This window comes from Oryctolagus cuniculus, chromosome 1 (assembly GCF_051225735.1).
Source record: "Oryctolagus cuniculus isolate XC-2025 breed Fujian yellow rabbit chromosome 1, ASM5122573v1, whole genome shotgun sequence".
Taxonomy (NCBI): domain Eukaryota; kingdom Metazoa; phylum Chordata; class Mammalia; order Lagomorpha; family Leporidae; genus Oryctolagus; species Oryctolagus cuniculus.
In genome coordinates, this window is record NC_142867.1 from 164,214,494 (window position 1) to 164,238,202 (window position 23,709).

Consider the following 23,709-nt stretch of genomic DNA (forward strand, 5'->3'; position numbering starts at 1 on the left):
GGATTGAATATCTCTTTATTTTATGTGCTTAGGACCAAAGGTGTTTTGGGATTTCTGATTTTTTTTATTGTTTTGGAATATTTGCATGTATATAATGAGATATCTTGGGATGGGATTCCAGTCTGAACACAAAATTCAATTGTGTTTCATATATACCTTATACACATAGCCTGAAGGTAATTTTTTATGTTATATTTTTAATGTGCCTGCCTTTTAACTGAGACTCAAGACATGAGGTCAGGTATAGAATTTTCCATGTATGGAGTCATGTTCATGTTCAAAAATTCTCAGATTTTGGAGCACTTTGGATATCATGTTTTGGAACTAAGGATGCTCAGCCTGTAATATGATATTGGATAACTCACTGGATCTCCAGGAGTACTGCAGAACTGGTCCCGGGGCCATCCCCAGCGATAGAGTACAACTTGTACAGTGAGGAGGCCTGGTTGCTGTTTGGAGCAGGCAAGCACTTGGCACAGCCAGTACTGCTTCGCTGGGATGGCTACTACAACAGACTGACGTGGTCTACCCTTCCACCAGTGTGCCTGTTGGGCTCCATTCCACTGACCTCCTGGCTGCTGACTCAGAGCCTGGGTGAGTGCAGCCGGTTGGTAGAGCCCAGGTCTTATGCCTGTATCTTTGTTGGAAAAAGAGGCTGGCAATTTCTGTTTCTTTCTCTTCTCACCAAGACTCATTGAGTAGTGTGATTTCCAAACACACACACACACACACACACACAAAGGGTTTCAGCCATGAGACAGCCTAGAGGCTCAGAAATGTCCAGCACAGGACTGGGCAGACGTCTTCACGTCCAGCAGTGACGTGATTTTCTTTTTCCCCCTGCTTTCTAGCCAATAGATGAGAGCAGTCAGATGAGCGACCTCCCCGTCAAAGTGACGCACACGGAAACCGGCAAGGTCCTGTTTGGACCAGAAGCACCCAAAGCGAGTCAGCTGGACGCCTGGTTGGAGATGAATCCTGGGTATGGCAAGAAAGCAGCATTACTGGTGCGCTTGTGGCTTCTGCGATCGGCACAGGCCTTGCAAAATCTTGAAACTCGAGCAGTTATCAGCACTTGTCCTTTGTGTATGGAACGCGCTAGTTAAGTCATATGCATTTATTGTCTTAAAATCTAAAGAGCTAATCCACCTGCTCTGTCCCACCTCTCCCTTAGTTACGAAGTGGCCCCGAGATCTGACAGTGAAGAGAGTGATTCCGATTACGAGGAGGAGGTATGCTTGCATCTCTGTTGGGGGTGGTTGGTTTGGAAGTTGGGGGGGGGGAGAAACTTCTTCCACAGTGTAGGCACAGCCCATGTGCTCTTCTGTCTCTTCTGCCTCCAGGGTTAGCCTTCGGGTGACAACTGGGCTAAGGGTTTGCAACAGCTCCGATGGTGCTTGCCTAGTGATACAGTAATCTCTTGGGGGCGGCTGTCTATGGGCGGAACAATGTGAATTTTAAATTCCTTTGGCACCATCAAAAGAGAAGCTGGCATCAGGTTGGAGATGGAGGAAAGGTTTTTCAGGGAGAAGCAGAAATGGGAAACTTGGAGGAAGGCGACCCAGTGCCTCCGAGTGGTCCACCCTGAGCATGAGCTGCCTCAACATTTCTCAAGTCCTTTAGGCCTGACAATCTATATGGAGCTGTAAGTTTTGGAACTTGGACCAAAGGGCAGCATGGACCTGGCTTAATGAGTTTATTGATCCTCTCTGGATTTTCTTTTCTTTTTTCTTTTTTTTTAAGATTTATTTATTTGAAAGAGTTACATAGAGAGAGAAGGAGAGGCAGAGAGAGAGAAAGGTCTTCCATCTAATGGTTCACTCCCCAGATGGCTGCAATGGCCAGAGCCAGGCCAATCTGAAGTCAGGAGCCAGGAACTTCTTCTGGGTCTCCCACCTGGGTGCAGGAGCCCAAGGACTTGGGCCCTCTTCCACTGCTTTTCCAGGCCATAGCAGAGAGCTTGATTAGAAGTAGAGCAGCCGGGTCTTGAACCAGCGCCCATATGGGATGCCGGCACTGTAGGCGGCGGCTTTACCCACTACACCACAGTGCCAGCCCCAATCCCCTCTGGATTTTGTGATTCTCATTTGAATTCCTGGGACATACTTGTTATCTAACAAGAAGCACTTTCTCACTGTCCTGAAAGGAATGTATCTAGAAGCATACGTTGGTTATTTTCAGTTAAGAAAGGGTACAGGTATTTGCAAGATCAACTGCAATGATTACTTACAAGTAGAAGGGGTAAAAGAAGATTTGGTCTCCTTTATTAGGGCATTGTTAATAAGTGATTGCTAAGTATGTTGTTTGCCAGCCCAGAGTGCCATGCCATAGATGCCAAGGACCAGATAAAATAACCTTACTGAGAATAGCTTAAGAGGATCTTAAGACAATTACTGTTTTCCTTCTGTTTCTTGGATCTATGTTTTCTAAATTAATTTACCATGTGCACTTACTGCTTTGGTAAATAGGAGAAAGAATAAAATTGACATTAGCAAACTGAACAGCCATTAAAAGGCAAATACTTTTTGGGGCATACTCATGTTTTTCCAGCTACTTCTATTTCTCGGAGATAGTTAAGTTGGAGAATTGGTGTTGCAGTGTGTCCTGTTTACTGGCATGAGTGGGCCAGTAAATGATCCACTGGAAGAATTTTGCCTTTGAGTAGGAGAGCCAGAGAGGAGCAGAGATAAGATAAAGCAGGCCATGTGACCAGCAGATGCCAGCCTGGGCCAGACAGCCACAGAGAGCTCTGGAGAGCTGGGAAGAGATCAGCTCTGACCTTGGGACCCATGTGAGTGACAAGTGACTTGGACCTAGTGACGTCCCCTCTCAGGATTTCATCTCCTCAGCTGGAAGATGAAGGGGCCATGCCGAGTCCTCAGCATCCTGCCCGCTGCTCAGTGGCCTGTGACCGCAGGTTTGACCTTAGCCTTGAGGTTGTGTCCATTCATACTTTTTCACCCACGAGTTTCGGCAAAGAAAGACTCCCTTCGCACCTGCTTATAAAGGGAATTCTGCTGGATTATCTGGGAAAATGTAGTCTTCAACAGCAGGTTAGGAGTGGTCGTGATGAATATTTTAGTGACACTGTTACACTGGTGTGACCGAACACAGAGGGCTGCGCAGGTGCGGAATCCTTTGCCCAGTAATTGACAGTTTTTATGTGCATACACGCACGTGTAGTGTGCCTCGGCTATAGATGGCAGCAGGCTCAAAAGCTCCAGTTCCTTCACAGTGGACACACGTGGGGACACAGTCCCACGGGTGTTGTCACAGTGGGCGTTTGTGTGCGAGGGAGGATGCTCAGGTCTCTGAAGTGTGGCTTTGGAGAAGGAGCTGCAGAATTGTTCCAAGGAAGTGAGATCAGTGGCGGGTGACTGGACTCTTGGATAACCCAGTGTGGCAGGTACTCCTCATGCTGGCCTGGTGCTTACGTCTTCATTCTAGGGAGCAGGGGATCCCCAGTGAGTTCCTCTCTTCCCTCCGTCAGGGACTGAATCAGCCTGATGGTGTGTGGTTTGGTTATGCAGGCATTTGGCCCGCCTGCTCCCTGAGTTCTGTTTACTTGCTTCGTTTGTGAAGCAGAACGATACTGAATCCCTTTTCTGCAAATGCCAGCTACAGCAATTCGCTGGCTAAGATGTCCTTTTCTCGTGTCTCTGTTCCTTGCCCAGGATGAGGAGGAAGAGTCCAGTAGGCAGGAAACGGAAGAGAAGATACTTCTGGATCCCAACAGCGAGGAAGTCTCTGAGAAGGATGCCAAGCAGATCATTGAGTGCGTACCTCGGGCTCGCCGCCCTTGGGCATGTGCGGTGTGAAGACTGTGCCGTGGGGATGCTCCTCCAGAAAGCTGGCTTTTGTGACGGGAGCCCACCTCATGCCCACACTCTGCTGGGAGCCGTGTGCCCTCAGAGGCCACCGTCAGCCCCCGGTCCGGTCCCCCTGGGTGGTAGGGCTTCCAGCTCCCCATCGCCCCCTCCCTTCTTCCCGTTCCTCTTTGACATCTCTCTCTCTCTCCTCCCTCCCTTCTTTTATTCCTTTGGTCCTTCTTCCCTTCCTCCCCTCCCTAGCTTCCTAACTTCTATCATCCCTTCCTGTCTTCTGGCCCCATCTCTTCCGTCCTCTCCCTCCTGGCTCCCCTCTGGCAGCTCAGGCTCCGTCCTGGGCTTCACACCTGCTGTCTGACTTCCCTGTCAGAATGAACTAGTCAACCCCTTCCCCCCAACTGGCCTCTTCACTGCATTGTGGTCTCATCTCCCTTAACGACACCAGTGCTGATCCAGAAGCCCAAGCGGGACACAGCACACCTGTCTCCATCCTTGCTGCCCCGGCCGCATCCCTGCACCTGCCACCTCCCTCCTTCTGACCATTGCAGCTCCACACTCGCCCCATCCCCTTGTGTCAGTGGTGTGCACATCCCTTTGCTTGTGTGGCTCTGCTATTCAGAGAAAAGTGTTGTGAAAAGATGCACAGAAGAGAAAATTGTAAAAGATGAGATTTTGTTTTTTAAATAGCCAAAGTGAACATCCTAGTATTTTCTCCTTTTATTCCATGGAACTCTGTGCCAGTTTAGACACCTTTGTTTTACTTGCCTGCCCCCTTTCTTCACTGAAGGTCTTAGAGAAACCTGTCAGTGTGTCCTCGATGCCGTAGAATAAACTACTAGCTGGTTAACAAGGCATTGAGGGTGGAAGGCTGCCTGTCTTCTCTTCTACCTCCTTAGTGTTGCCTTCGGCCCTCTCCCACCTTGTCCTGCCAGCCTGAGCCAGCGTTCCATGAACAGGCTTTGTATCCTGAGAGCCTTGACAGCTTCACCGGCAGAGTGCTAACCTGCAGGTGCTGGGTTCAGGCTCCAGCCGGTCTTTGGAGATCAGGGCACCTGCCTGGTTTCACTACCTTGTATGTGGCTTGGGCAAATGAAGTCATCTCTCTGGGCCTCAAGTGTTCTGTGTGCATAAAACGGGGGTGAGAAGAGTAGCGCGTGCCCTGCTTGGTTTTTGTGAGGCTTACAGGTCGTGTATTTTCACTGCAGAGCACGTAGCAGGCACAGAACTGTACATATTGCTGCTGTCTTGGGCTCTCAGTTCATTGCGTGGATGAGATAGGCCGACGCATACACCCAGACGTCTGCGTGTGAGTGTTGACTTTGTCTTTCTCAGGACAGCCAAGCAAGACGTGGATGATGAGTACAGTATGCAGTACAGTGCCAGAGGGTCCCAGTCCTACTACACCGTGGCCCACGCCATCTCGGAGAGGGTGGAGAAGCAGTCCGCCCTCCTCATCAACGGGACCCTAAAGCATTACCAGGTAATTGGCCTCGGAGGTCCACCAGGCAAGTCATCATCTTCCTGATTTGAGCTGGGGTCTGTCTTGCCCGTGCCGATGGCTTGAGAGGTTTTGAGCATGGTGTGATGTCTCAGGTCCCGTCACCTATGAGACGGAGATCTCCCCAGCGGGCCTGTAGTTCTTCTTTGAAAGGACTTCCATGGCACCGTCTCTCCTGGGGCGCGCCCTCCCAGCTCTTTCTTTGATAAGACACTGGCTTCAAGTTTGGAACAGTTTGCCTGTGGGTCTCTTCTGAATGCACTTCTTCTCAAAGGAAATGGAGTGTTTCTGTTGTTGCTGTAGTTTCGTGCTGTGGGTGTAACTACCCAGCATCTATGTACTATGTTCATGCTGGGTGTGGGTGTTAATGTGTGTTTAGGGCACAATAAAGTAGTAAGCAACTGTACTTTGGTAAATATCAGGCTGTTTCATCTGGGTACCAGGTGTTTCATCTAACCTGTCTATATTGGGGTCCACGCCCATCTTCTGCATCCTTCTACTTTGTAGTATTTCCCAGAGTATGTTCCTTTGGGGGGCCTTGTGCCAGCAGTTGTTCCTTTAAAACTAACCACAATTAAGAAGGTTTTGTAGCCAGGTCTCAAGTATGGGAAATACTGTGCGCTGTAACTAGGATTGTCGTATAGTTTGTGTTCTAAACTCGGGTACTTTTATGAGTGAGTAAGGGCTCTTATTGATGGGACTAGGCATAACCCTAGGCCACCCAAGCCAGCAAGATGTGAAGCCAGTGTGGCAGTGAACCTGATTGTCTGTAGTGCACATCAGCACACCAAAGACTGCAAAAGTGAATGTACGATCCCTAGTGCACGGCGGCCTCCTCCAGTTAGATGCCCTGCCTACCGTGGCCTAATGTCCAGTTTCCCAGGCTTCTTTGACCATCACGCCCAGTTCTCATTTATCACCTATTACCGTCCTGTGAAACCAGTGGCACCTGGAATCCACGTTAGGACGCGCACGCTCCAGGGCGTCGGCGCTCGATCTTTCTGAACTCAGGTCCCATCCGCTCCTATAACTGGGCGCCGTGCTTGCAGCCATAGCACGGGAGTGAGGAAGACCGTGGCTGCTGGTGCCTGCTGCCTTTGTGCTAAGGGGGCAGCGGTCTGCAGTCACCATCGCCTTGGCGTCACCAGTGCTGATGTCATCACAGTAAGAATGACAGGTAATGGCCACTCTTTGTACTCTGTGCATCCTCCTGAAATGGTCTTGCAAGATCCCCAGGCGTCTCCAGAGCACCCTTTGAGTAAGCTCAGCTTTGTCTTTGTGCTCCTTGAGACATGTTTGTGTCGTCTCTCTATTTAACCTTGACCTAGCTGAAGCCTTCACGCTGCTTCCCGGAGAGCCACATAATGAGCCTGGTTCAAGACATAGCTGCCTTCAGTTGCCCAGTTCCATGGCCTGGACAAAGTCCAGATCACTTTGCACGGTGCTGGTGAATTTCTAGGCCCTTCTACGGCTTGTTTCTGCTGGTGTTTCAAATGAGCTTAACACAGACACAGAATTTTGCCTTTTCCCCATTTTCATTAAAAGAAGTAAGGAGGCTCCACTCCCACGGCCTAGCTGAATGTTTTGGCATTTAGTTGGCTTTGTTCAAGATCTGGTGGCCTCAGGGTCGCATTGCAGGCAGGCAGACAGCTTCTCTCGCCCACCCCTCTTCGCCTCTGTGGTTATTTCCACTACTTCAGCCGAGCATGTGTGGTGTGGTGGTGGAAGAGGATTGGTGTTTGGGGGAAGGAGACAACACTTTTCAATTTTCACCCAGCCTTTACTCTGTACTTGGTGTGGGGGAATCCAAAAGCGACTCTGGTGCATGACGTTCGTACTTTGAACAGGCGTTGAGCCTGTGTGCAGGCAGTGAGCTTCAGCGTGCTGCTTTTAGGGCGTCCTCACAGTGCAAGGTTCCCAGTGCTGTCTGGGAACTTCCTGTCTTCCAGCAACAGAAATGTCCTCCTGTGGTCCAGCACGGTGGCCCTGACTCCCTTGTCTCCCCGCTTCCTCACCAGAGGGATCCCACCCTGGGGTAGCCTCTGCATCACCCGGATGACTGTTTCTGATGATCTGGGATCTCTGTGCCCAGCCCGCCTTCTGCTTTCCCTGTAATCCTCCCATTGGCTCTTTGTGGTTGGAGTGGTTGGACTGGGTTTGGGTTTGGGTTTGCTTCATTTGTAATGAATCTAGAATGTTAGATCCTGTGAAATGCTAAGCAGGGATGAGCAGCAAAGCCGCTTACAGTCCCACCAGTATGCTGCATCCCATCACGTCTAAATCTGATTAACACTCAGCACCTGCCCAGCAGCAGGGACGATAACAGGCTCAGACTGGATATTCTCTTTGCCTTGGTGCTTCCTCCACTTGCCGACTGTGGGAAGCCTGACACACAGCACCGAGGAGTTACGAAGTCACAGCCTCACTTGAGTTGTATTAGTATTAATTACCTGTGCACATCTTGGCTAATTGAAGCAATTACTCTTCATTTCAGCTGCAGGGCCTGGAATGGATGGTTTCCCTGTATAATAACAATCTGAACGGAATCTTAGCTGATGAAATGGGGCTAGGAAAGACCATACAGACCATTGCACTCATCACGTACCTGATGGAGCACAAACGACTCAATGGCCCCTATCTCATCATCGTTCCCCTTTCGTAAGTAAAGTCATTTATCCTGCAGTCGCCGTTGTGTGCGTTGTAGATCGTACTGTTAGGAGCTCGTCCTTGTCTTTCACCGAGGGTAGAATTGTAGCATGCTGTATGTAGTCTGATCAGAGTCATGTCACCTGGATTTAGATGTTCATTTCCTGCCCCACCCCACCCAGCCTCTTTGATGGGTTCTTTAAGCACAGGACCCATTAGCAGCAGGGTCTATACACTGCATGGTGAGTCTCACTGTCGTTTCGTAATGACACGCAAAGAGGAAAGAGGGGTGTGTGTGTTTAAAAGGTTTCCTTGCTTTTCCCTTGTTCCATTTACAAAAAGTTATATGCATACATACATATATACATAATTAAGAGGTCACGTGTTCTTAAGTCTTCCCTTTTTGTATTTTTTAAAGCAGAACTGAAATCAAAATCCTGACTATGAATTTTGCATTGAACAAAAAAACCTCAGTGTTTCCATGATTTCTCTGCATTGGATGGGACAGCACTGTTGCATTCTGGTGCTTTCTGCCCTGGGTGGTTTCTCGTGGGCTTGTGGCAGAGAAGAACTGCTCACTCCCCACTCTACTTGGTAGTACAGCGTGTATGGCTGTGGGTGTCAAGGCTGCAGCTTTATTCCCTGAGATGTCATAACGGATCTCAGTGCTGATATGAACTTGCCCTTGGTGTAAGAATAAGTGTTGTTCTATTTTTGTATTTTCTGCAGATTTTGTCTAAATGACTATTTGCAGACCTTGTTCTACGAATTGTCTGTGTCCATAGTATTTAGACTTTCTTTGCATTTTATCTGTGTTTTCCATGTTCTGACTAATATACTATGGTGACACTTCCAGGTTTTTTTTTTTAAGTCAATCATTTCTTCCCCTGCTTCCTTTTGACAGATTTATTTAACATTTTCATGTGGTTTTGTAATTCGTTTTTCCTGACTCAATTTTTCTCAGCTTCTATGGCTGTTTCTAAAGATTCTCAAAATCACCCTGGCAATATGATTTTCAGAACCTTATTAACATGTAGATTTTTGCTATGTTTATGTATTCTTCAATATTTTTTTTTCTTATGAGGTTTTTTTTTATGCTCCATGGACAAACTTGCCAGCCTTTGTGGTAGCTTATTTCTAACTTATCTTATATCCACACCTTTAGAATAAATATGTAGTTGAGATCTTATTTTATGTTCCCTAGCCCCTCTTAAGGTGAGGCCTGAAAATGAAAAAGAACATCTTTGTAACCACTGAATTTTGTACAAATGTCTTTTTTTTGTTGTTCTGTAGGACTCTATCTAACTGGACATATGAATTTGACAAATGGGCTCCTTCTGTGGTGAAAATTTCTTACAAGGTTTGGAATGCTGTCTTTATATATAAATGTGGAAATGCAAAAAATAGCCCCGATTTTCTTCATTCCATATGCACATCTGTGAACTGTATTTGGTTGTAAAGTTTTGTCATGTACATCATGTACTAAACAGTGAGAGTTAATCATCCCAAGAAGATTACTGTAATAAACCATAATTACTTTCAGATAGTGAAATGCAGAAGAAAATTGTTAATTATCATATTGCGAGGTTTCTGATGAGAGTAATACAAATGACAAATACCGCACATTCTGCGCGCTGCTCATGGGCTCGCCGCGGGCTGCTCCGGGGCCGGCTGTGCCCGCAGCGCCAGGCAATTACTGCCGCCCGGGCTGCCTGCCGCCCGCTCCTGAGGGCTCGGAGCTTCTCAGCCGAGCCGCGCGGGTTCTCTGCTCCGACCAGGTCACCGTGATTTCCTTGTCTCCTTTCCCTCCCTCAGTCTCGAGCGGGAAAACCTTTCTGTTAGGGTCTGCAAGGCGTCAAGACACACAGGAGTTGGCCCAGACTTTGTTGCTGGTTAAGGGGTCAGCGCAGACCGTGCGTGTGTGGGCACGCCTCGGGCTCAGGTCTGGGCTCCCTTAGGCAGTGAGCATTGCGAGGCAGAGGGGAAAGAGCGCACGTGTCCTTCCGCCCAGCCTGAGGGTTGTGTTTTTCTTCCTTTCCAGGGCACCCCTGCCATGCGTCGCTCTCTTGTGCCCCAGCTGCGGAGTGGCAAATTCAATGTCCTCCTGACTACTTACGAGTACATTATAAAAGACAAGCACATTCTCGCAAAGGTATGTTTTTCTTAAAAAAAAAAAAAAAAAATTCTTCCACGTGCAATTGTGGACTATCACACTGGAGTGCACAGTATTCCCAAATTACCCTCAGTAGAATAATTTTATCCTTAGGTGGCATGTGTCTTTCTTATTTGCCCCTAAAAAGTCCGATATATTTTGGTCTTGCATTTTAATTTTATGCACACTGGTGTGCACGCGTGTGTGCGTGCGTGCATGTGCGTGCGTGCGTGACTGATCCTGGGACTTGTAACTGTCTTCTCTTAGTTAATGAGTTTACATCTTTTTTATAAGCTCATCTGGCTTCTTTCTGCAACGGCGCTGAACGTGCTCCGGAAAGAAATCATTGTTTTCGTGGCCCTGGGTTATTGTCCACATAAGTTCATTCCTCTCATGCCTGTGTCTCTGCAAAGACGAGGAGGCACATTTCCGCTTGGCCTCTTCTGTGTGAACACTCCCCTGAGCTGTGGCTGTGGTGGCTTTGGTGTGGTCCCAGATTAATCATGGGCCCAGCCTTGTTCACATTTCTCCAGGCTGTCTCTATGACTGTTTATTTGGAGCTCGTAAGGAGTTATTTCTGTCACTTTCATGTCTCCTAATTTGTGTGTCCCTAATTGTCCTTTAGCTGCAAAATAGATTTGTTTTGCATTAATGTCATCTTGTCTCCTGGTATGTCCATGTACCGTCTTTTCCTGGAACAGATAATGAAAACTTACTGTTTTTCCCCCCACAGTCATTCTTTCAGCCCTTGGTGTTCCCTGGAAAGCACCATAATCTGGAACTAAGTTATGGCCAGAGTGGCACAGAAGTCCTGTTTCAGGGTTTTGTTCAGCCTCTGAGTTAAACCTTCGCCCTGGGCCCTGAGAGTGCCCTCCGTGGCATCCCAGGAAATGGCCTAAAGGAAATATGCCCTCCCAGGGGAAGTTTAATCAGTGAGACGGCACAGGCAGCAGTGCTGTTCCCAGTCCTCAGGAAGTTGGCGGTGTCAAAAATGATGTGTTTTCAGCATTTCTGTGGGAATGAATGTGTTTGTACGCCTGAGATCCTTTTAGAAGGATTCAATCATGACTGGTGCATACGTATTTCAAATTCATCGGAGACGCCTGGTAACGAGATGCACTGCTTTTATTTGTTACTGGAGAAGTAGGGCTTCAGAAGAGGGGAATAATTTTTTTTCTCCAAGTAGAAGGCCTAATTAGGAGTAGACCCAATAGCAAAATCAAAGGCCTCTGCTGCCTTGTTTATTATTTCATAAACTAAATCAGTCAGGAAAGTAGATTGAGAATATTTCTTTAAAACCAGTTTTGTCTGCCAGCCTCTTTGCATGCTGTTGGTGAGTTTGGGGCAACGGGTCGTACAATTGTAATTATTCTTAAAACGCTTTTTCAGAGGTTGTAGAGGACTGAAAAAAAAAAAATTCGGGTGGTTTCTTTTACCTGTGCCTCCCCACCTGACTGCTGGTTCCCGTCTCTTGCCCCTGGCATTCCCGGTGCGTCTAATGAGGAGGGCGAGGGCTGTGTGGACTGCTTTGCTGTCTGCCTCTTCTCGCTAAGAGCTTTGCAGGAGGATCCAGGGACATCTGAGTGCCAGATGCTTTTCTTGGCTACTGCCACTGTTTTGTAGGGAATGGATGGGCCGAGTGGAACATTCCTCATTGTTCCCACCGAAGAAACTCCACAGTGGTCTGAGCAAGGGTTGAAGGTGAAGGTGTAAGAGAGGGAGAGGGGCTGTGTGGCCCTGGGAGGGAGGCTCGTGCCGGGTAAGCATTCCTGGCTTTTAAAGCGATGGTCGTGCGTGGGGATCCGGTTGTGTTTGTTCTTCAGTGTTGGCGTCAGTGCAGGAATGAGGTTTTGCATTGCCCCCTCTGCCAGGGCGTGTTTCCTTTCATCTCAGATACAGCAGCCGTCTTAGACCAGTTGGAGAAGCAGTGTGAAGGAACTGAGTAGCTCGCTGGCCAGATCTCAATTTGGTAAAAAATGCTGAATGTCCAGATTTTTGTGTGAAAAATTTCAACGTTGCAGTGTTCACAACCGGGTTAAACAAAACGCTGAGCCAAATTCTTAAGGGTAGTAACTAGCCAGGCTAGTAGAGATGAAGGCATGGAACTAAGACCACATAAGCTATCGATGTCTGCTAGTGCCGTTTCGGGAGACTCTCTCATTAACTGATGCTTCAAGGGGGGATCCGTGCTCTGTACATGGGCTGAGGTGGCGTGACCATGAAATCTGGGCTACATATGTCGTATGTCTACACTGTCATGGAGCAGCAGATGGGGAGAGAGGAGATCTAGATATAGGGCCAGCCATTTCATTCAAGATGATTTGGGATCGCATGGCCCCTGAGCACCAGAGGAACCTTCCATTGGGACGTGGTGTTTGACACGCTCTGTCCATCGTGGGGGATGGTCAGCTGCTGGAGATTGCTTTGTATGAAGGAGGGTCACGCCGTATCACGGACCAAGGGACCAAGCGTGCCTCCGGCTTCCTGCCTCCCACTTGCCTGTTGCAGGGGGTTCTGTTCTCCCCTGGCTCACCGCACATGGGTCCTTCTGTTGTGTTGCAGATTCGGTGGAAATACATGATCGTGGACGAAGGCCACCGGATGAAGAACCACCACTGCAAGCTGACCCAAGTCTTGAATACCCACTACGTGGCCCCCAGAAGGATCCTCTTGACCGGCACCCCGCTACAGAATAAGCTCCCCGAACTCTGGGCTCTCCTCAACTTCCTCCTCCCCACAATTTTTAAGAGTTGCAGCACATTCGAACAGTGGTTTAATGCTCCATTTGCCATGACTGGCGAAAGGGTACTGGTCTCAATTTGGTTGTTTCCACTGCATGACAATGAAATGACATGAAAGAGCCCCGGGCTGGCAACACGAGAGGCAGAGAAATCCCGCAGGGTGCGTTAGGATGTCTGGGGCCTTTTGAAGCTGCTCAGTGGGTGGATGTGGTCTCAGCCCGGGGCCACAGCCCCGGCCTCAGCTCGCGGCAGCGGGGCCTCCTAAGTCCTTTTGCTTTGGCTAACATGCCAGGCTACCAGAGAATGTTCCTGGCCGGGGGAGGTTCCCGGGGAGGCTGAGCACGCAGACGTTTCTTGGAGAAATGGCACAGACCAACGTGATGAACCGAATACAGGCCTTAAACACAGCTTCCCTTGTTAGAAACTCGGGCTTGCCTTTCAGAGACTTCCTCGAGAGGAGTTGGTATAACGGAGCAGAACGAGTTTACGCTAACTGCCTGTATACTTGTTTGTCCAGTGTTAGTCTGTGCCCCAGGTTTGCACATGCGCAGGAACACTGCTCAGCTGCAGGGGCAGCCATTTTCAAATGGATGGGTATTACTCCCTCAGCTGTCTCCTCTTAAGAGACATGGGCCATTGCAAGACAAGAAACGGGCACGCGTCATTTGGATTAGAGGGATGAAAAACCACTGAGGACGCTTGAGGAAAACTTGTGTTTGAACTGTTTGGCCCTTTAATCTTGAGGTACCTCCTAGGCACATTGGCTGTTCCTCCGCAGTTAATTAACTGGCTTGCCCGGTTGTGGGAGGTCGTGCCGATCAACTCTGCCCCCTAGAGGCTGAGAGAGGAAGGTGAGAGAGAAAGCGGATTTTGCACGGGGGAGGGAACTTGAGCAACGCCAAGGGACCTAGAGGCTCAGCAGCATCAGGTGTGTCTGCCTGTGTTGCTTCTTTCATGTTCACGCCCTTATGAGACGGCCAGCCTGACGGGGCCTAACGAGGCTTTGAACACGTTAGCTGTCTAGCGCGGTCTTCATCTAGCCTCAGTGGCTCATAAAATCATGCGTGACTTTATCAAATCTGGCCGAGAACCGGCGGCCTCTTGGGCCTTGGGTGCGGAACTCAGCTTTGAGATGCAGACAGGCGTTTCGAGGTGGGTGAGGCATGTGGGAAGAGACTTCCCAGGGGCGTCTGATGGGCACACACCTGGCCCCACTGCCTGGAAAACTGCCTGTTAAAGCACTGCATACTCTCGCGATGCTTTCCTCCCTGAAACACCCCTTTAAGGAGATCAGATTCATGCAAGGTTGTCTTGCAGGTGGACTTGAATGAAGAAGAAACTATACTGATCATCCGGCGTCTACATAAGGTGCTGAGGCCGTTTTTACTGAGGAGACTGAAGAAAGAGGTTGAATCCCAGCTTCCAGAAAAAGTAGGTTGCAAATTGAATAAGCCCTGGGTTTTTGTGTTTTTGTTTTTTCCTCCCTGAAATTATGAGGCTACTTCAAAAATATGAAACATTGAATTAAGAGAAGCTCATTTTGGTGCAAAAAAATCTTTTTGAAGTCCGTACATGGTTTTTTCATAACTTGAACTTTTTGAAGACACCTCTTGGGCTTGAGGAACTTGCCTTCTAAAGCCATGGGATCGAATTTCAGTTAGGGTTACCCTGGAAGTGTCTTAAAGTGCTTGTTTTTCACTGGACAGAGCTAGAATGAGAAGGGAAGTTTCAGCATTTGTCAGCCTAATTTCCAAAAGCTTTTGAGCAAGTTTTATAAAATTATTGGATTCGTCGAGCCTCATTCCCTTCCAGCTCCCCATTCTTGTGTTTTAGTTCCTGACTGCCTCAAGCTCACGGTTGCAGGCACTTGCAGAGTTGTTCTGCTCATGACCCAAGTGAGGATTTTGATTTTGGGGACTTGTGTCTTGAGTGGAGGGCAGACTAAACATTTGCCAGGTTTCCCGGAAGTTTATTCTGTAGCTGATGTCTATGATGTCGCCATCCTGATGCTAATTGGAAAAATAGAGTTCCTGCAAATTACAGGCACATCATGCAATTATTTTGGGACATGGTTTTTGTCCTGCACCGTGCATGTTAAGCTGTGAACCTTTTAAGTGGGTATTTTTTGGATACTGTGTTCTCACTGCCTCACGGCTTCCTTTGAGCCTCGGCTCCATGAATTCAGGGAGTTCATGTGTTTCTCATCATCTTTTGGAACCACGTGCATTTGACTTCTAACTTTCACCCTCTTAAGGAGAGATTGTTTAGCAGCACATACTATTTGTTGCACAAGAGATCTTGGTTTGAATTTTTTTCCTTGTGTGAAGCCAACTCTATTGTCTTACTTTGCGTGATTTTAGTTTTTTTGGGTATCGACTCTGTTTTTGGACAGATTGGCTCACCCTGCTCATTTTTTTTAGGGGGAGTTGGCAAGATAGTGTGCAGTGATCACTTTGCTAAAAGAGAATTTTATTACCTAGTCCTCTGTCCATTAATAGGAAAAAGGGTTAAAAATGTAAGTCTATACCATGCTTGTTCCAGTGAAAGTAAGTATTTAAGCTTATTTTCCTGGTGAGTTCATTTTAGGGTTTGAATGCTGTTGATATTCCCTGTACTTCCTATGGTCTTGGCTTTGGGTAACATCTTTCTTGTTCAAGGTGGAGTGTAGTCTAGGTAGATTAACTGGTGAGTGGGTTAAAAATGGTCATATGGCTACTTGAGCTATTTTCTTTTTTTCCTTTTTAAAAAAGATTTATTTATTTTATTTGCAAGACAATTACAGAGACAGATCTTCTATCTGCTGGTTCACTATGCAAATGGCCACAATGGCCAGGACTGGGCCTGGATGAAGCCAGGAGCTTCTTTCAGATCTCCCACGGGAGTGTGGGGACCTGAGGACTTGGGCCATCTTCCACTATTTTCCCAGGTACATTAGCAGGGAGCTGGATCAGAAGTGTAGCAGATGAGACTCAAACTGGTGCCCATATGGAATGTTGGCACCACAATTGGCAGCTTAACCCACCAAGCAATAGTGCCGGCCCCTTACTGCTCTCTAGTGCACTGTTACTGCAGCCCTGCACGCCCTAGAAATGGAATATTAAGATTTTTCTTTTGTCTCATGCATCTTTTTTTTTTCCTTTGTAAGAAGTATAAAGGTAATTGACTAAAGCCTGTCATTTGCTTATTTCCTAGAACTTTGAAAAGAGAGAGACAAACAGGCAGGGAGGTCCCATTGGCTGGTTCACTCCCCAAATACGTGCAGCAGCTGTATATGGGGGGCCAAAGCCAGGAACCGGGAACTCAAAGCCAGGTTTCCAATGTGAGTGGCAGAACTCAGTCCCCTGATCCATCACTGCTGCCTCCCAGGCTTGCATTAGTGGGAAGCTGGAGTCCGGAGCTGGAATTGGGAATGGAACCCAGGTAGTGTGATGGGGGAGGATACAGGTGTCCTATTGGCTAGGTGAGCTGTCTGCCTCTCGTAAGGTGTCCTAGTCTTGTTTATTCGTCTCTGAGCCTGGCGGACATAGCAGGATCTTTATTTTAAAGATTTATTCATGTACAAGGCAGAGTGACAGAGACAGAGATAGATTTTAGAAAACACATTACAGGTGAAACCTTATCAACAATGCTTTAGGAAAATCCATCGTAGAAAATCAAACTTCAGCAGCATAAGGATTACGGGTGGTGACTTATATCACAAGAAATTATTTGCTTTTTAAAACTATTGTATGGTTCTTTTTACAAAAGAGCTGCCTGAGTACCCAGGAACAATGTTAACCTTTAGTTAAAAAAAAAAAAAAAAAAGCTACCCTCAGATTATCAAAAGCACATCTTCTGTATGAAAACACTTGCATTGTGTTATGTCTGCGATTCCATCCTGGGATACCTTTGTGGGTGTCCCTCGGTTTAAAGGTATCCTCGGCTCCTTTTCTGGGGGCAGCTCTGTGAGTGGAAATCTTGGGCTCTGCCCGTCGCAGTGGGTCTGGCTCACCACTGCCTTCCCCCTGTCTTGGTGAACGTCCTTGAAGCCCAGTGAGTCTTGGCGTTCTCATGGGAGAACGCCAGGTCAGTGTGCGCCTCTTGGAGTGGCTACGTGGAGGAGACGGATGCGGTGCTCACGATACAAGGCCGGGCCCATGGGGAGAGCCCTGCGCTGTGACCCCCACAGCCACGCAGTCCCTGCTTGCTGCTGTTCCTCCTGGGAGTCCCGCTTTCACGTTAGCTTCAAGGGCTGTGTCACCACACTCTGGTCCTTGCTGCCTATGCTGTGGCTCTCCCACACCTGAGTCCCAAACACCTTCATGGCATTTGGGGGTCACTGTACATGTGTGCTTGCATGCATCTGTGTGTGCGTGTGTGCATGCATCTGTGCATGTGTGCAGCTGCTGGTGATATGTCTTGGCTCCTCTGTCTTCTCTGCCTTGGTAGGGTAGTGTTGGAAATTTCACCGTCATCTTTGAGGGCAAGGAAGTATTTTCTGTCACCAAATGCTTATAGCCACAGACAACTTGTGCACTTACTCAAGCCATGTAAAACACCCAGAAATTACAGCTGAGGGCAGGAAAAGGCTGCATGGGGCCAGAGTGCTAATTCCCAAGTGTCTTTATGAAAAAGAATCAGTAGGAAACATTTTTGATTCTATTTTAAAATGCATCTATGATAAAGTTCACTTTTTTTGATGTATGAGTTTTGACCAGTACATAGTTATGTTAACCATACCCACAACAAAATACAGAACAATTCTGTCACTCACCCCTCCTTAACAGTTCCCTGTTGTTAGCCCATTTCAGTCAAACCCTTTAACCTCGTGTGACCTCTGATCTGTTTCCCATCTATGTGACTTTGTCTTTTCCAGAACGTTGTATGAATGGAGTCACACATTATGTAACTTTCTGTGTCTGAATCTCTCACTTGGTGTCCTGTTTGGGATTGTTCCTAGTTGTTTGTGTCAGTAGTTGGTTCATCCTTATGCACTACAGTTAGCTTACCTGTTCAGTTGGGCACATGGGTCACTTCTGGTTTTTGATGACTCAGGGTAGAGCTGCTACGCGTGTTTGTGCACATGTGTGGGTTTTGTGTGAATACAGGGTATTGTTTGGCATGAGTGAACGCCTAGGAGTACGATTGCTTGTTTGGCCAATGTGTACATAAGTTGATGCGAAACTGGAGATGGTTTTCTGAACTGGCTGAACCACTCTGTAGTCCCACCAGCGACGTGTGAGCAGTCCAGTTCCTCCACTTTCTTATCAGGACTTGTATTGTCAAGATTTACTCCTAATTACGTTTGGCCATTTTAGTAGATGTAAGATGTACAGTGACGTAGTGGTATTTTGCGTGTTTAACATCTAGTGATGTTGAACATACGTTCATTCTCTTTCTCAGGTGAACGTGATCAGGCAGATGAGGCCACAGTTGGATAAGTGCAGCTTTACTGCATAGCAAAATTAGTTTTGTGGCATTCTAGTGAAACACCTAGTGAGCAAGGGAATGTACTGTGTCCCCGTGACCACCACCATTACCAGCTTGCCAGTGTCTTAAAATCTATTCCTTATATTCAGGAAGGAATGGTAATGCACAGTAAAGATTTCCATAAAAAACTGAATTTAAGTGAGAATTGACCTTTTGACTTAACTCCCTTTTGAGGTTATCCCCACCAATTGTCTCCTTTATTATTTGCTATCTTCAACAGCCAGTTATCTGTACAGTTCTATGTATTGATGCCTAAATGTGTTAAAGTACATGTCCATTGTGTGAGGTTAACTAAAGGGTGACCTACCTAAAATCAGTCCCAGTTTTGGTATAATTTGTATAAATCATTTAAAAAGCTTAGTTAAGATGGGTAACTTTTTTTTCCCTAAGATTTATTTAGTGGAAAGGAAGAGTTACAGAGAGAAGGGAAGAGAAAGAATTTTCGTTCACTGGTTCACTCCCTGGATAGCCAAAATGGCTGGATCTGAACCTGGGAGCCTAGAGCTTCTTCCAGGTCTCCCACGTGGGTGCAGGGGTCCGAGGACTTGGGCCATCCGCTGCTGCTTTCTCAGGTACAGTAGTAGGGAGCTTGATGAGAAGTGGAACAGCCAGGGCTTGAACCAGTGCCCATATGAGATGCCAGCACTGCAGGTGGCAGCTTTACCCACTAGACCACAGTGCCAGCCCCAAGATGGGTAAGTTCTATATTCATTATGTAAATGTTTAGAGTGTTTAATTACTACTTTGTTTCCCTCTCATGCCATGAACTCCAGAACCTGAGACTTTGTAAATTGAATCATGTTTCATTTCAGGGTTGAGTGGTGTAGCAGGTAAAGATTCTGTGGGATGCTTGCATCCACTGTTAGAGTGCCTGGGTTTGAGTCCCATCTCTGGCTCCTGACTGGAGCTTCCTGCTGTTGTAGACCCTGGGCAGCTGTAGATTATGGCTTAAGTAATTGGGTCCCTGCCACCCATGTGGGAGACCTGGATTGGGTTCCTGGCTCTGAGCTTTGGCCTGATCATGTCTTAACTATTGTGGGAATTTTGAAAGTAAAACTTTGGGAGCATGTATGTGCATTCGCTCTCACACTCTCTCACTTGCACTCTCTCGCTCTGTGTGTGTGTGTGTGTGTGTGTGTTTGTACATTTCTCTCTCTATTCTCTGTCTTCTCTGTGTCCCTCTACTTTTCAAATAAATAATAAAAATTTAAAATCAATAAAATCTCAGTTCAAAAAGTACAATATATCACACTAAGTCTAGGTGCATTGTTTCAATAACACAGAAATCAGGGCAGAAATTGTGAAAGCCAGTCAAACACTTGTACAGGGTTATGTGGTAAGAGACCGTGGGCCAGTGTTATCACCCAGTTTGCCTACTTGTAGGGGACCATTTTGTTCATTTACAAATGTAAGAATCCTTAGAAGATAGTTATGTTCAGGGGTTGGCCCCTCAGTTTTACAAATAATTTAAACAAAAATAGCTCCAGTGGCCCTCACAAGCCTGTCATTGAGGGACTTCCTGTGAAGATGTCAAAGATTGATTAGCTCTGCCAACTACAGAAACTTTCACATTCATGCTGCAGTTGGGCGCCATCATATTTTTTTGGAGGTAAACTCCAACCCAATAGAGTTGAAGTTGTCCCCACTGTTTTTTTTTTTTAAATAATTATTTTTATTTATTTGAAAGGCAGAGTTAGAGACAGGGAGAGACATCTTCCATCTTCTGGTTCACTCGGTTCACTCCCCCAATAGCAGCAGCAGCCAGGACTGGCCCAGACCAAAGCCAAGAGCTTCCTCCAGGTCTCTCAGGTAGCTGACAGGAGCCTAAGCATTTGTATCCCAGGCCATTAGCAGGGAGCTGGATTTGAAGTAGAGCAGCCGGGACTTGAACCGGTGTCCATATGGGATACCAGATTTGCAGGCAGCGGCTTTACCCGCTATGCCACAGTGCCAGCCCTCTGTCTCTACTATTGTAGCAAATAATCTCACCTTCTTGCTGTTAGTCTGCATGTCTCTCTTAGAAGAGTTCATTCTGCCTCTTATCTCAATTCGTAGCTACCATTTGCCTGCTGTGTGCATTGTCCTGTACTGAGACTGGGTGGCAGGTGCAGGAGTTACCCCAAAGCAGGCGGTATTGGTGTGACAGGCCAGCTGACTAGCTGTGGAGGTGCCGTCTACTCATTCTGAATACTGGCATGGCAATGAGGTTCTGGCATCTGAACCCACAGAATGAATGACCCTGGCCATCAAGTGTTTTAGGGCAGGGGACTCCAGTATCTATGGGTATGTGTGTGTGGGTGCTTACTGGTAACCAGCTGGGGTACAGAAACATGTCACAGCAACCATATGTATGCATTTTTCTCTTTGAAAAATAAGCTTTGTTGATACTTCATATACAGTGTGGCGTTGGTCCTCGTGTGCACGTGTGTATGTCAGGATGTCAATCCTCTGCAGGAGGCAGGCTGTGTAGGTTCTCCCAGGGTGGTCTGAGCAGGGATCTCCAGCACCAGGAGCATCTGACCATCCACTGACCTTCCATGTTGGGCTCATTCACTTCTTGCCCAGTGTGGGGCTTTGCGAGTTTCCTTGCGCCGGGTACGGGGATTTCATATGATCTGATTTTTAACTGCACTAACACCCCTGGTCCCCAGAAAGGCTTAAAAAGTTTCTGCAAAGGAGTGCAGATGGAAAAGAAGACAAGTAGCAGAAGCATAGGTGGACAATGGAGAGAAGGCTGCCCTGCGTTTGCTGTGTGGGTTTGCATCTGCCCCATCTGGGTGATCAGGTTGCAGGTGACTCAAAGTATAAGATAACCGTCAAACTGACACCTGATAGGAATTAACTTTCTAGAGCACTGTTCTTTCCCCTAGCAGTAAGCTGTTTCTTGAGACATTAATACCATAGCACTTTGAGAAGTCCATAGAAAACATATATTGTGAAAAAAACTTCAAAAAAATTTTTTGCACCAAAATTAATTTATCTTTTAACTCTCTGAAGTACTTGTGTGTGAGTATGTGTACATCAGTCATAAATACAGAGACATCTGATGGGAAGGTGGGTGCTTAGCCTGTCCCTCTAATCGGGGAATGCCATGGAACGAGCTTCGTGACCAGTTGCTTAAAGGGAAACCCAAGTGGAGATTTGGTGTTGGCTGCTAGGTGGTTGGGGAAAAATGTAGCCAAGAGTCCTCAATGTGCACTGGGCCTCAGAAAGGAGACCTTAAGACCTGGGGCATCCTGGACCCGGGGGAAAAGCCCCAAAACAGACAGAAGAACTTGGAGTTGTTTGGAACGCCTCCAGGAACAAATGCAAAATAAACTTGAGAAGCTGCTGGCAATGATGGTGACTCTCAAGTCGGCTTCTTCTGCCCCTGATCCTGGAAGGGGGCAGTCCCCAGGTATTTCCCCTTCCAGCAGTGGTGGTCAGCCCCCAGGAGCGCTCTCTCTAACGTCTCTACTCTGCAAAGACCTGGCTTCACTGTCCTGTCTCCATGGCATCATCTTGCCTTCCTCTGCCTCCCCGACTCCTTTGTCCCCAGCCGGAGCTGGTGGACGAGAAGTGGGGTCGCTGATTCTGTGACTGCCATCCCTTGATGCACATAGAACAACCATTGGCCATCCCTTCCACGATGAGGAAGGTGTGAGGATGCCGGCGGGGGTGGGGGGGCCGCCCAGGTGAAGGTGGGTGTCAGGCAGAACTGAAAGTCTCCTTGGCCATCCTCAGCGTGGAGTTTGAGAGTGTACTTGTGAATCCCAGTGCACCTTGCCTAGATGGATCACTTTGGGCCAATCCCTTGGCCTCCCTGATGACCGATTCCTCCTCTGTTAAATGAGGAGAGCAGGTGTGACTGTGTCCTCTCGGCCTCATGGGGGTTTAATGAGAGAAGGACGTGAAGTATTGTGTACAGAGCCTGGCACCCAGGGAGAGCTCAGTCGTGTTAGCCCTCAGTGTCATTTTTATCAACATGCTTGTTACAGTATGAAGTCGTTTAACATTTTTCTTCACAGTGATCAGATTTCATTATGAGTTGACAGTTCTTGAAAAAGTAGGATAGTGGTAATCATTTCCTGGTGCATTTCTATATCAAAAACATCCCATTGAGCTCCTTAAATAGATGTGATTTTTTTTTCAATAAATGGAAAGGTAAATGAAAACTTTTTACAAAACAAAAAGAAGTACATTAAACATAATAGCATGATGAGGGCTCTAAACACAAAGTGTAATTATAAAGCGCATACTTGCTTGTTAAACTTGATGATTTTTTGTTGTTGTTGTTCCTTAGCCAAGAAGGTCATGAAAACTAAAGCATGTTGTTGGGGTGTTCCTTTTTTTTTTTTTTTTTTTTAATTTTAATCTGCTGAGGGGCAGGCCTTTCTCTAATGTTACTTGATACATCCCAACAGGTGGCAGATGACTATTAACTGTGGCTCCCTCTGACCCAACAGCTTACTTCTGGAGCAACAATTGAATGAATATTCAACTTCCCTCCTCATCTGTGACCTCCTCTCTCCAGCCCTCAGAGCTCGAATAATCCAGTCACATTAATCAGTTTATTAAACATTAGGCAGCTTGCTGATTGATTTTGGATCACATTCTGCAGGTTTCTAGACAGTCATCTGATATCTGTTATGAAAATTGCACATTTATATTCTTGGGATTTTTTTTAAATAAAGAAGAACAATCATAGGAGTAATCACAGCAGATTTTATGCATTTGGAGTATAATAACCCACTGCAGGTCTGTGATAAACCATGGGCATGTGAATTCGCTTTGTCAGTGCGATTTTTGTGCTTTTTTGATGCAAGCACAGGAGGCCTTGTCCTCCTTTGGATGGCCATAAAGTTGTGTCGTGCTATGGATCAACTCCTCTCCTCCACCTGTTGCCTTCACTAGGTCGCATCTTATCATTTCTGAAGTGCAGAGTTAATGACATTCAACCTACAGCTATTACCAGTCTTACAGTACTGAGGGTGGTTAGCCACATGTGTCCGTTTAAAAAATGGTTTACAAAAGGAAAAAAAAATGGTAGGGTATTAGCCAGTCACTGTTTTTCCTGAACTTGTTCTGTTCATATGAAAGGTGATGTATTTGGGAAGCAGAGAAAATACTAAAAATCTCCCAATGCCAAACATTTTGCAAGCCACTTTCTCCAATACGGAATTGAGTCAAGAAATGTCGGGAAACATGGCCCTGGCCTCAGTGACATGTAACCTTTTGAGCATAGCTCTAACAGTGATAACTGCGGTCTGCAACACAGCATCCCGCCACCTGTCCATGAGTTCTAGAAGGGGAACCAGGGACAGCATCATGCTTCCAGGACCCACCCAGCACCCACAAGTCTGCAGTGTTCCTGTTACAGACGCACTGCCCACCTGC

The 23,709-nt window shown here is 47.0% G+C and overlaps 1 protein-coding gene across 10 annotated transcripts in view; it reads left to right on the plus strand.

The window, feature by feature from the left end:
- The window catches only part of SMARCA2 (SWI/SNF related BAF chromatin remodeling complex subunit ATPase 2), a 202,724-nt gene that overhangs the window by 63,815 nt on the left and 115,200 nt on the right, over nt 1–23,709 (plus strand). For all 10 annotated transcript variants that reach the window (XM_070051411.2, XM_070051409.2, XM_070051401.2 and 7 more), the window contains 9 exons: nt 852–982; nt 1,175–1,232; nt 3,675–3,775; nt 5,160–5,307; nt 7,820–7,983; nt 9,265–9,331; nt 10,013–10,123; nt 12,686–12,928; nt 14,182–14,295. In XM_070051411.2, coding sequence (XP_069907512.2) covers nt 852–982; nt 1,175–1,232; nt 3,675–3,775; nt 5,160–5,307; nt 7,820–7,983; nt 9,265–9,331; nt 10,013–10,123; nt 12,686–12,928; nt 14,182–14,295 — 1,137 coding nt within the window. The remainder of the gene's footprint in view (nt 1–851; nt 983–1,174; nt 1,233–3,674; nt 3,776–5,159; nt 5,308–7,819; nt 7,984–9,264; nt 9,332–10,012; nt 10,124–12,685; nt 12,929–14,181; nt 14,296–23,709) is intronic.